Here is a 13,903-nt window from a genome sequence, read left to right as displayed (position 1 = left end):
TCTAAAAAACACATGAAAAATGGCTTAAATAACTGCTTCAATATTAAAATTTAAAAAAAAAATCGAAAAAAAAAACAAAAAAAAAAAACAGAAGACATCTTACACCACTAATCGAACTGAGCTAAGATGACGTCCACAAAATTAAGTCATTTTTTTAAATCTTTAAACTAAATCAGGTTCCGACGTCATTTGCGCATGCGTAGAACCGAACTCGTCATGAGAGGACGGTTTTTGCTGACCCCCCCCTTGAAAGCGGCACTTGAATGAATGTCGCTACAATAATAATAATTTTAGCAGATGAAATATTGGGAGACAAAAGAGTCACGAGAACCCACAAGGGTATTTTCTAGAAACATGTCCCAAATATTGTAGGTAAACCAAAAGTTTTTTTTTTTTTTTTTTTTTTTAAATAATTTTGCAATTGTATTTAAAAAAATAAATAAATTTTGTGTCAGCATACCATTTCCCCATTTTAAATTATGAAAATTTCAGTGTATAAGATTTAAAATAAAATAAAAAATGTATGATGTTTAAAAATTAATGTTAAAAATATGTAAACTTTTAAGCGAATTGTTTTAAAGCAATAAAAATGTTTTGTCTAAAGTAAATAAAAAGTGTGTAATCTTTTTTCGAAAAGGTGTTTGTCTCTAAGTCTCTCTCTCACTCGCTTTTTCGTTACCATGCTCAACTCTCTCTCTATCGCTCGTTTGTTATCATCCTCGACTCTCTCTCTCTCTTTCTACCTCTCTATCTATGTATGTACCCGTCTATGTATCACTGGGTTCGGTATTGTAGTCAATTATGAACAAAACAGATATAATTCTTGTGCTGTCGGGTGTCTGATTCTCTCCCTCTATATCTGTCAATGTATTTGTATGTGTGGCGTTTGTGCGTCCATCTTGAATCGGGGTTCTAGTGTTCAGTTTTTGTATTCTTGTGTATAAATCGGAATAACAGAATTTCATGGTCATAGCCAATGAGAATCGGCGAAAATTTACTGGGGAGAAATTATTATATTATAACTAAGATCTTACCCCTTCACTGTTGATGTCCCTAAATGCCAGAAAACTTTCTATTCTATTCGTTTTTTTCCCTCGAATAGCTAGACTTTGGCATTCCCTTCCCGCTGCCCGCTCCCCTGACTGTAGTGATATGCAGAAGTTTAAATGTAAGATAAACAGATATCTTGTTAATCTTTCCTAGACACAGCCCCAAATAGTAGTCCCTTACATCCAACTAGTGATATGCTTTGTAAGGGGTAAATATGAGTAAAAAAAATAAAAATAAATAAGCAAGTTGCTCTGGCCCACTCTGTATTTGTGCAAATACTAATAAGACGTAACAGTGAGCCAAAAGTGCAGTAAATTTAGAGGTTCTGCTCTTAACATTGTAAGGTTTGTGTTCACATCGGATATTCATATGCAGCAAATAATTCAAGTCCAGGCATGGAATTTTTGGAGTTAATTGAATTTCCCGGGTAATGCTGGGATATGAGTCAGCTAGTAAATCAAACATTTTATGAGGTTACCATGCATACACCTTAGTGAATGATTAAATTACATTTTTTTTTGTGTGTGTCATCACATTTAACTTTTAATCTGATGATAGAATTTTCTTTTTATGCAAAAATATTTAATAACCAGGTGTTATACTGTCAAGCTTTCGTTAAGAAAGAATACATCTAACACAGCTTTATCATTATCAGATGTTGCAAGTGACTTGGATATCTGGACAACACTAAGCAAGGTCTTGTCTGTCCTCCATGTGGCCCAATCCAAATAATGTTGCAAGCAGTCATTTTGTACACATTCAAACCATGTTTATATGCACCCTCCTACCTGGAGTATCTGTGGGTGTTATAGAATTAATGCCGTAGGTGGCATATTATATATGACAAAAAAACTGAGATTCTGAACACATATGGCATCCAAAATCTCACCAATACCTAGCTTCTAATAAAATACAGCTGAAGATATAATTTTTTAGTGGGTCCCGAAATGAATAAAAAAGTTATTTCTCAGCCTATGATTTTTGTTGTAAGTTGATTGACATAGATGCATTTGAAGTAATATCAAACAGTGTGAGATTTTTTTTTTTTTTATGAAAAAAATTCTCTCTGCATAAAATCATACAAGGTGTTGAGTTGATTAAATAGCAGTTTGATTAGCTTCAGATAAGTTGTTATATGCTTGTCAGCATTTATGTTCTACTAGTCAATTCATGCAAAGTTTTAGCACTTGAAATATTCGAAAGTAAAATTTTAAATAATAAACATTTTATAAGTAGCAAACAAGATTAAACTTTTCATATTTATTTGCATGAATAAGCACCAACATTTCTGTAAGTTTTATTGATTCTTTAAATAAGTTTTAGTAATAAAATCAAAAGAAAGAAATCAATTCGCTTGAGTGATGATGTGTAGATGGGGAAAGTCTCTTTATTCTTAAACTTACAATTTAGTTGCCGAAAATCAAGTCAATCACTTCAAAGTCTAAAAATAAACATTTAAACACAAATAGAAAACGTTTTGCCTACAGAATCAAAACAATCACTGAATTAAAATACATGTGTATGTGTGTGTGCATTATATATATATATATATATATATATATATATATATATATAATTACCTCTTGACAGAGGATGCGTCTAGGATAAATGTTTTCACATGCTTCATTTCCTTTAAGAGAAATTTCTTTAGATAATGTTCTATTGTTAAGTGTTTTTTATTCAAGAAGTCTGAAGAAAGGCTGGTTATGTGAAGATTTTCAAACGACATAATGCTTGAAATTGTCTAATTGGTATTGAAACAATTGTAACTTACAATAAAATACACTTTTTGTTGCTACCAATTCCTTTTTTGAAGTCTTGTTTTTGTTAATTCAGTATGTATGTATATATATATATATATATATATATTGTGCATTTATAAGCTACAATCAAAATCTAAATGAATGCTTTCACGATAATTACGTTTTTCAAAAGGCAATTAAAAGATACATCTGCCTTACTTAAAAATTGCTAGGTTTATTTATGGTGTCTTTTATATATATATATATATATATATATATATATATATATAAAAAAAAAAAAACATCCAATCCTTTTGCTGATGAGTAGACTTTGTTTTCAAAAAACTATATGTCAAAATTATTGTCCGTGATTTAATGTCTGTCACAATAAAAACATTGTTTCCGAAACGATCGTACAAATTGACTTTTTTATTGTTCTTTCTTATGAAACAAATTTTTAATGATAATTTAAAATTCAAATTAGAAATCACATTACTATTACATATATATATATATATATATATAAATAAACAAACATTGTTAAAGACAACATAAAGCTTATGTTTTGTAATTTTTTATGAATTTTGATTCGATGGAAGTGTTCGAAGTCGTTGACAATATTGTTTAGTCAGTGCTGGAGTTCTGTGTTTTGTTCTTCAGTGACACAGGTCTTGAGTTAGAAATACACACGGACTATAAAAAGCTTTGGATAATTACGGATTACTGCTAAAATCATATTTTAAAAACCAAAGCACTTTAAGTCCTCAAAATATCACCGTTTTGTTCGAAAATGAATATACTTTCAAATAAATTAATAAATAATAATGTACATTATATATTTTAAGAGTTTTAAGCAAATAAAGTGATAAAAATGTTATCATAAAACAGTGTTTTCGGTAAGATTTTGTAACGACCCCTCCTCCCTAGTTTGTAAATGGCCCTACCACTTTTCTCTTAAGAATTTCATCATGAAATTTGGAAATTAACTAGAAGAGATATTACTTTTAATAGATTCGGTTGTCCGAAATTCTTTTGATAGTCTATTTTTTTTGGTTGTGTTAAAAAGAAAACATCAATATACGAGTTTTGAAAATTTTGAAAAAAAATTTCTTTGGACACCCACTGTTAAATAAATCAATCTTTTTATTACATTTATCCGTTAAAAATAAAATTGTAACTGGCTTCATCTTGTGATAAAGAGCAATTTAAAATCATGATATCTGGAAAAAAAAAAAAAAAAAAAAAAAAAAAAAAAAAAATCGCTCTATTTTGAAAAAGTATCTAAAAACGATCTGTGGAAGCAGCAGGAGCAGCAGATCGCTGATATTACTTTATTGTAAACAAACTTTTTTTTGTTTTGTTTTTTTATTCCAGAATGAATTAAAAATTAAAAAAATGAAAATATGAATATAAAAAAATATGTTCTTACATATTTAATTGGAACTCATATTATTAGAACATAATTAGCTTAACTAGAGCTCGGTTATCAGAATATATAATTTTGAAGCAATCCGGCGTTACTTTTGGTCAAATTTTAAAAATATAATTGAGAAACAAATATATGTGTGCACTTTTATCCATTACCTTAGTTTTTAACAGTGAATTAAAGTGTTTTGTTTAAAAAAAATAAAAATAAAAAAATAATGTGAAATATTATTTTGCTTCACATGTGCGAGCAGTACCCCCACCACCACCACACACACACACACACTCCCAATATATTTTTTTCATCTTTTTTTTCAGCCGCTTATAATCGAATGGACACTAATCTACCCAATTATATATATAAAAAAAAATACAAAATCAATATTTAAATATTTGTAGGAGGTGCTATTTACTTGCCTTCCCACGAGGACAGTTAGACAAAAGGTCAGTTTTTAATGCAAGGAAAATCCAGCTTCCCAAAAAGGCTCAATCTGGAGAGAAAAACATAAAAATTGTCTCAGTCATGAAGGATTTCTCCTTCATTGACAGAGGACAGAAAAGGCGAAGTGTAGCATCAGAATGCGACACTGTGATCTTGGTCCGAAGTCCAGGTAGAGAAAGAAAACGTCTTAAACTGGAAAGTTTAACAAAATAATGTGTCACTCGGACAAGAAATGTAATTAAAAATAAAAAGTAAATTTATCTAAAATTTGTGAATGATTCGTTAACTTTAGAAAAAATGTTTTTTTTGATATTTAAATAAGTGGACAAAAATACTTAATAAGTTTTCCAAACATCACGTTTTCTGTTAGTGATGTCACTTGTTTGTAATGAAATTTATTTTTGTCTATTTGTCGTAATTCTTAAGTTTCACACCCCTTAAGAATTCCGACAAACAAAAATAAATTTCATATTTAAAAGTAATTTGATATCCAAAATCTAAGGCATTAAATTTTCAAAAGGCCAATAATTATGGCCCACTAACCGTAAATATGGGGGTCAAACGCCTTAAAAAAAAAAAAAAAAACTCTTAATCCTACTTCTAACCCTAGGTACGAGTGGCAAACCTCCTCCACTTAAAACCTTCTTTAGCCCTAACAATAACGCTAAGTCTAAGTGGCAAGCTCCTCACCAAACAAAGTTCCTTTGTAAGCTACATATAAGTGTCTAAAAAAAAATTTTTTTTTTAAAAATCCTTTCTTAAAGAAAAGGGCACCATTTATCACTGATAAAAAATAAATTAGTCAACTGTCCTAAAACGTTACAATGGTCTCGAAATGGTGAATTATTTTACATTAGATTTATGTGAAACTAACCCCCACTCTAAATTCTAAAATTGTTTTTGTTTTGTTTCTCATAATTTTCCTTAGCTTTATCATTAACCCAGAATCAGAGTGGCAACCCCCCACCCTCTCATAATTGCACAAAGATCCTCTTAAAACCACACATAATCGTCTTTAGAAAAAAAAAAAAAAAAAAAAAAAAAAAAAAAAAGAAAAAAAGGTGCACAGGATTTATCTCCGATAGAAAAAAAAATGGTTAACTGCCTTAAAACGCTAGAATGGCTCAAAATAAGGAATCATTTTACATTAAATTCTAAAATACTTGTTTATCTTTCATTAAAATTTTTAAGGTATTCACACGTAATTGCCTACAAAGGTAAAATCACATATTTTGGAGAGGTGGTCAGAAGGGGTGGGGAGTGGATGGTTAACGGTGGGTATTAATCTACAATAATACCAAAGAAATATTGTAATATATTCATTTTTAAACAGTCCTAGATTTCGATTTCAGTTATTTCTACATATAATGCATTACAAGTCAGCTTTGAGTTCTTAACTTCTTTTCTTTTAATGGATACATGGCATTTTTAAGGAATTGCAGCATATTTATGTGCATTTACTGCAGATTATTTGGAAACTATTAATTTGAGATTTTCAGTAGCATATTCTAATTCCTAGCACAAAAATACACTTATATGGTAAATTTCATTGCTTAGTCTTATATTTTAACAAAGATATAGCATTTTTACTGAAAAAGTAGTGTAGAAAATGTGACAAACGCATATAGTCTTAAAGAGGGAAAAATATCCAAACGTGTGAGGCACAAAAATAGTCATAACTTCCTTAATTTTTATTGGATTTACAAAAATTTAAAAAGATTCTTTCTAAGCTCATCAAGCTCTTTCTAGAGATACCAATACTGAAATATTTTAAGCTATTTCAATTTTTTCATGTGTATTGCTACTTGAGTTTTTGTTCAAGTTCATCCAGTTCGCTGGTCTGTTTCCAAATTTTTTCATGTGCGATGGTAATTTGCCTTTTGATTAAGTTGAATTAGAACTCTTGGGTTGCAGTATCTTGTTGCACTGCTGGGTTAAGTAGTTTGAATTGTGTATATTTTGGCAGCATTTTTTCATTTAAACAGATATTGGTTAAAGACACCAGAAAGTTTCTGTTTTGTAATTTTTAATGAATTTTGATTTGAAGGGAGTGTTCGAAGTTGGTGACAATATTGTTTAGTTGGTGCTGCAGTTCTGTGTTTTGTTCTTCAAAATATATATATATATATATATATATATATAAATAGAGAGAGAGAGGAGCAAAAGGAACATAGCAAGACATCCAGTCCGCTTCTCTATTTAGTCAGTAAAAATTTTAGCAAAGAATATTAAATTTACGATTTTTAGTAAGTTATCCATTCTATTAAATCACCTAATTACTATTGTTAATATTGATGAAGTAAGGACAATAAAAGTATAAATGAATAACACCAAACTTTTAAAAAAAACAGCTATGCAAATTAGGCATTCAAATAACGGTCGACTACTTCAAAATAATTGATTTAAATAACAGTAACCCGTTTTGATGACAATATAGAAGTGATAAATGAAAGCAGTTATCAATCCCAATCAACCCTTTCCACTCCTGTAGAATACTCCTGTCGCGGACTTTGTCTGACCCTGTGGCTCTGATCTTTCATAACCTCTAACGGTCATCCTTCAAATGACAACCAATAGATCATAAAAGAAGGAAATACAAAAAGAATAGTGAGCATGTTCATGTACAGTAAAAAGGTTATACTCTAAATTGTAAAATTTGCCTTGATCAAGCCGGTTGGCAATTCCAGGTGAGGTACGTCAGGCATCTGTCAATATAGCACACAGGAGAGGGTAATGCTGGTAAAGTTGTACTCCCGATACAGAAATAAATAAATTATGCAGAATATGGATCACGCTGAAATAATGTTATTATCTAGAAACCCAGTTGGACAATTTCTAAAATAGTCAACAAAAAAGCAGTGATAAACTTAAATATACCAAAAATAAGTTGAATTACTCTTCTACCTACACAGATACATTTTCAGGTACTTCTGCATTTATGAACCCACAATTTCTACAAAGTTACGGTGTGCCGACAGATGGTGGGAATAACTGGAAACAGTCAGGCGAGCCTTATTACAAAAAACACAAATTGTTCCAAACTCCCTCTCCTCACATTAAGAATGGTGACGACCACTGAAATTCATAAAGTAATACATTGGAAAATAATGTCTTAATATCCCCCGTCCAAAAAAAAAAAAAAAAAAAAAAAAAAAACGTTTCCGGTTCTTCCCATCCTCTGCAGGCCACACCCGGGTAACTTTGTGGAAATAGCAGCTTCATAAATGCAGAAGTATCCATTTTTATTTTAACTTATTTTAAAATGTTTTTTAACTTGAAAATAAATGTCAAGTTAGAATGAAAAACAAAATAGTGGTTTTGCTAGAGAGCTAGTCAAGCCTTAATAATCGCTCAAAAATTGAAAATTAATCAAAACGCTGATAGAATATTACATTTTCGCACAATTGGTGACATTTATTGAAAGTATTTCTATCAGTATTTTGGGATTTTTTTTCGTATTTTGAACAATTATCAAAGCTCAACTAATAACTAATGAGACCACCATTTTGTTTTTTTGTTTTTTTTAAGTCTAACGTAAACAAATTTTTGATGAGCCGTTCCATATATGTTAACAAATTTACCGAATCTTCATTACTAACGGTTACTATATTGTCCCATTTCTACTGTACACTTTAACCCTTATCCTCGGGTGGCCTCTTGGCCTTGATAAGTGGTGATGCCTATGTAAAAAAAAAAAAAAAACCTTCACAGACTACTTTTAAATATAAAAAAAACACTTTAAAATAAGTTAAAATGCAAAAGAAAAAAAAACTTATCCATATAGGTAGAAGAGTATCATTTGTTGTAATTTATTTTTTCACACACCCCTTTTTTGGCTCTGTTGACCACTCTGGAAAATGTTTATCCATCCTTAACATGGAGAAAGTGGGGGAGAGGGGGGGGGTAATATACTTTCATCTAACAATTTAATAAAAAAAAAGCTGACCTGAACGAGAATCACCCCCTCTCCATATATTAGTTTCCAATCAATAATAATCAACTAAAAAAATTGCAAAAACCGAAAGTCGTTCTTAACATGGGGTGGTTGGGTGTATTTATTCCGAAAGTCGTTCTTACATGGGTATTCCGAAAGTCGTTCTTACATGGGGTGGTTGGGTGTATTTATTCCGAAAGCCGTTCTTAACATGGGGAGGTTGGGGGTCGTTTATTGGGGGGGGGGGGTCTCGTTTAGGTCCGCAAACAAAGTTACAGTAAAAATGGGGGTTTGTATTACTGTACACAGATTCAAAAAAGTTGTCAAAAAACAAATATATAACAAATTATCAAAGGCAAGATAAGTTACTTTTCTACCTAACTGGATATGTTTTTAGTGTTTTTATTGGGTAAATATGAAGAATTACTCCACCCTCGAAAATTCCTTTAAAATTACCACTCTTCTAGGTTTTCGGGGTCGCTGAAAACGAAAATAATTAGGTGTATCAGAATTTTTGTAGGAATTTTTGACACCACTAACACGAAACTGCGAATAAAATATAAAAAAATCGTAATTTCTCTTTTAAAAGTGGGTTGTTTATTTTCTTTATGGATTATACTTCCAAAATAAACTATTAAAGTTGTTTTAAAAGTAATAGAAATATTTTTTTTTTATTTTTTAAAAAACAGTAATGAATTTTACGAACTCAATATTTTTCAATTTTTAAACTTTAAAAATCTATCAAAATTTTTCTATTGATTCAATTTTTACGATATTTTCAGGGTCAATGTGAAATTTTATGCTCTTTCAATAAACCGAATATAATATTTTAGACAAACGTTTTTTTTTAATTCACGCCCCTCCCCCCATTTTCAAGTGTCTATTAAAAAGTAAATAATTAATTTACTCACCAGTCTTATATATGACAAATTGAAGAGAAAAGGTCAATAAATAATATATTCAAATTTAAAACAAAAAAAGTAGTGTTTTTTAGAAATTTACCTGTAAAGTTCGAAGTTTAATACCTTTTTTTTTTTTTTAACCACATTGTTTGTTTTTTCTTTTGTTTTTTTTTAATGAAACCTTGGTCCTTGCTCCTTTAATTGAAAAAAAAATTAGGGCTGGAATTACATTTTTCGAGTAGTTATAAGCTTGGAAAGACAGGGGGTCGAATAATTCACGCCTCCCATTTTAAAATGTCTATTAAAAAGTAAATAATTAATTTACTCACCAAAGTATTATATATCACAAATTGAAGAGAAAAGGTCAATAAATAATATATTCAAATTTAAAACAAAAAAAAAAAAAACGTAGTGTTTTTTTTTTTTAGAAATTTACCTGTAAAGTCCGAAGTTTAAAACCTTTTTTTAAAAAAAAAAAAAAAAAAGTTGTTTTTTTGTTTTTTTTTTTAATGAAACCTTGGTCCTTGCTCCTTTAATTGAAAAAAAATTACAGCTTGAATTACATTTTTTGAGGAGTTATAAGCTTAGAAAGACGGGGTGGAATTATTCGCTATTTTTCACGAAATTTCTGACAAACTTAGAAAATAATTTTTAAAATTACGACAAATGAGTAGTTTCCAAGATATGAAGAAATGTTAGTTTAAAAAGTGGGGGATCACTTTTGCTATAATAATCTAACGTAAAATGATCACCCACTTTGTAGCCATGATTTGGGGGGAGGGCTTCCTTTCTACCCTCCGAAAATCCTTTAAAATTACCTGTTTACATTTGGTGGGAGGCGGTGGAGAGGGCCGCCAAAATGTAAAATGTAAACAGAATTTTTGTATATTAAACAGTTCTTTTTCTCGGTTAATGTCGGCACGTTACTTATGTTAAAACGGTTAATTAGGCACTGCCAAAACTGGGGGGGGGGACAGGTAAGTACTTTTTGACGGACCGTCTTTTTTAAAAATCTACCAAAAATCAGGTAATTATCCGATCAATACAAAATTTTCAGCGATTATTAAGAGAAGAATGAACTTTATAACAGTGTACTTATTTTTCATAAACGATATTTATATATATATTCTTTTTTTTTGCTTACAACCCCCCCCCTTGTTTTGAGGGGGTTCCAAATATGCTTAAAATAATCATCTGAATAAAACATATTGTGTTGTTGTAAGGGACAGGATTATAGATTTAAAAAAAAAAAAATTGTTTGCATACTTTATTTTGACGTCTGAATATCAGAACTTAGATTGTGTTTAATTATCCTGCTTTTGAGTTTTGAAATGTGAAATTCGGTGAATATATTAAGTAAAATTAATTTAAGTTAAACAAAACAAAAAAAAAATTTTTTTAATATTTATACGAAAAAAGCCATTTTAAAATTTTTGATAAATAAATTAACAATTTTTTTTAGCGAGCCGATTGCATGACCATTATTAAACAGGGCATGCTTTGAAGAATCGATACCAAAAAAAAAATTCGATAAATATTGTGCCCTTTGTGTTAAAAATAGCATCATTTTTTCGATCCCGTTTGAAAACGTTTGCCGCCTTTCGACTACGGTGGACTAAACGCGCTGAAATAATTTTTTTTTATTCTGCTTTAAATTGCCCCCCCCCCCATTTTGGGGAGCCTCGCCCCCACACACATACACATTAAAAACCAAACTCATACAAATGGTCACCCCTCAGCGTTAATAATACATTGAAAGTTTCGTCACTGAAAAATAAGTTTTTTTTGTCCTATTTGGTTTTCCATAGTTTGCTTTTTATTAAGTACAAACGTAAACATTGTCTAGATCGACGCAAAGTAACTGGTTGCGGTGGTTGCCTATATGAATAAGTGGAATTATTTGAAATCCAGGTACTTATGTTATAATAGTTTTGCATATTCTCATAGAAAATCACCCTAAATCTTAGACAACAAATAAATAAATTAATTATTTCAAAAACCTTTTTTTTTAAATATTTATGTACGTTTTTTGTGCAAGACAAAAAATGTCAATTGTTAACTTTTTAGGAAAATTTAACATTTAAAATTTAATTAAAAATAGAAAAAGTTTTACATTATTCTGTTTTCTATATGATAAAATTCAGGGTTTTATCTTTCTGGAAAAACAAAAGTTACTCAGAAATAATGTATTTTAATAAATGTAATTTCGTTTTAAAAAACAACAACAACTTGATTTTTCGGCCATGTCTAAAAACTGCATAAGCACCTTTTAAAAAACTATACAAGTTCTATAATTGAACGAAAAACGAACCAGCAGTTAGTCCCCCCCCCCACCTCCAAAAACAAAAAAAAAATAAAGTGAATGCATTTCTTCATATCTTGGAAACTACTTGTTTCCTGAAATTTTAAACGAAAGCCCTCCCCCCACCAAAAAAATCGTGTCCACAAAGTGAGTGATCATTATTACGTTAAATTATTATAGAAAAGTGATCCCCACTTTTTTAAACTAGCATTTCTTCATATCTTGGAAACTACTCGTTTGCCGTAATTTTAAACGTTATTTTCATTTTCAGCAGCCCCGAAAACCTATAAGAGTAGTAATTTTAAAGGAATTTTCGAGGGTGGAGTAATTCTTCATATTTACCTTTTATTGATTGTAACATTCAGCTCGAAAAACAGTGTTTACCGATGTATTGGAAAATTTAAAATGGCGCCTTAATGTCTCTTTGACACGGTAAGTTTGGGAAATGGATTTATAAATAAAAAAACTAGACAAAATACAGTTAAAAACTTGCTCAATATACGTTACCGTGACATAGGCTGATATATATTCGGTGGGTTTTTAACAGTATTTTGCATATTTTTTTATTTTTAATAACTTTTCCCAAACTTACCGTGTCAAAGAGATTCGGGCACCATTTTAAATTTTCCAATACATCGGTAAACACTATGTTTTTCGAGCTGAATAAACATGTTACATTGTTACAATCAATAAAAACACTAAAAACATATCCAGTTCGGTAGAAAAGTAACTTGTCTTTGATAACATTTATTTGTTATATATTCATTTTTTGACAACTTTTTCGAATCTATGTGTACAGTAATACAAACCCAAAAAGGGAATTTAATTTGAAAATCCTATCTAAAAAACAGCACTGACTGCACTGCCCGTATTCTGCATAAATACCCAGAAAAATACTGATATAAAAACGAGCGCCGGTGTCAGTAAAATTAATTGAATATGTAAATACTAGAAAAAGAAATTTCTGGGGGAACATGTTCAGGTTTAACACCGGTATTTGTGAAACAAGAACTTTCACGTGTATATATTTACGTGTGTCATATTTGTTTTAATTATTTGATTTATTCCACTTTTTATGGGTTTTTTTTGGGGGGTTTTTTAGATTATGAATACAAATAAAAAGTAAAGCAATTGTGGGCTCAACACAAACAAATGACCATGTGGTTGGGCTGTTGTGCAGTGTGCACACAGGTTTTAATAAAACTCGTATACGTAAATGTATTTCTCGCTTATACAGAAATTTAATAAATCCACATAGATTTTTTTAATATTAATTTAATATTTTTTTTAAATCAAAAATAAAATTAGAAAAAAACCGAAAATTTTTAATTCTATTAACTTTAAACATGACTATTTTAAATTATTTTTCGGAACCCACTACTACCGATTATGCTTCAACCTAGGCAATGTCGATAAATAGAGTTGGGAAACTATAATAGATATATATAATTTGAAATTTATATCTTAATATTTTCTTTAATGTCAGCATTTTCGCAAGCTTAATTAGCAATTTTTATCCAATTTTAATAACAGTTTAATTCCTTAAAGTATTATATTTTTAATTTATCAATAAATAATGTTGTTCCTTTATATTTATTAAATAAAAATAAATTATGAACCTGTAAAGAAATGAAAAAAACCTTAAGTTTGAATTTTAAAATATTCACGAAATGTAGTAAGTACTTACTTCGGCATTGTCGTTAGTTCATGAAGCAATAAGGAAAAAAAGGGTGGAAGGATTAAAAGGGGGGGGGTGACCTCTTCCTTAATACGAGTCAACTGACCAGAGGATTAATAATTTTGACCACAAAATCCATGAGGGTAGGAAGGGTCTATATAAATAAATAAAAAATAGGGGTGGCATATTCGAACGGTCGAATGAGTTAACCAGACAAAATAAAAACTTAAAAACACATCAATAATTATTAAATCAATTTATAACAATTTTCATTTTTCCTACTCAATGTGAACTTTGAAGTACAGCTGCTAGTGCTAAAGAGATTCAAATGTGGGCTATATTCTTTTGGACGCCTAAAACAAAGAAAACCTAAATGGTACTTGTGCGGAATAATTTTGAAACAAACGTATTTCAGATGCAAACATTAC

At 29.9% G+C, this 13,903-nt stretch overlaps 1 protein-coding gene across 3 annotated transcripts in view; it reads right to left on the bottom strand.

Moving 5' to 3' along the window:
• LOC145239845 (DNA (cytosine-5)-methyltransferase 1-like) overlaps nucleotides 1–13,903 on the bottom strand; it is a 109,424-nt gene that overhangs the window by 92,330 nt on the left and 3,191 nt on the right. The window contains exon 1 of one of the 3 annotated variants that reach the window (XM_080103395.1): nucleotides 13,485–13,564. The exons of the other annotated variants lie outside the window; for them this stretch is intronic. Coding sequence (XP_079959521.1) covers nucleotides 13,485–13,492 — 8 coding nt within the window. The 5' untranslated portion in view covers nucleotides 13,493–13,564. Of the gene's footprint in view, nucleotides 1–13,484; nucleotides 13,565–13,903 lie in introns of those variants that run through there. 3 annotated transcript variants of the gene reach the window in all.

The sequence above is a fragment of the Euprymna scolopes genome, chromosome 19, assembly GCF_053919585.1.
Source record: "Euprymna scolopes isolate OS-2025 chromosome 19, ASM5391958v1, whole genome shotgun sequence".
In the NCBI taxonomy this organism is placed as follows: Eukaryota; Metazoa; Mollusca; class Cephalopoda; order Sepiida; family Sepiolidae; genus Euprymna; species Euprymna scolopes.
The sequence above is the reverse complement of the archived record's forward strand: the minus strand, read 5'-3'. Positions and strand labels throughout refer to the sequence as shown.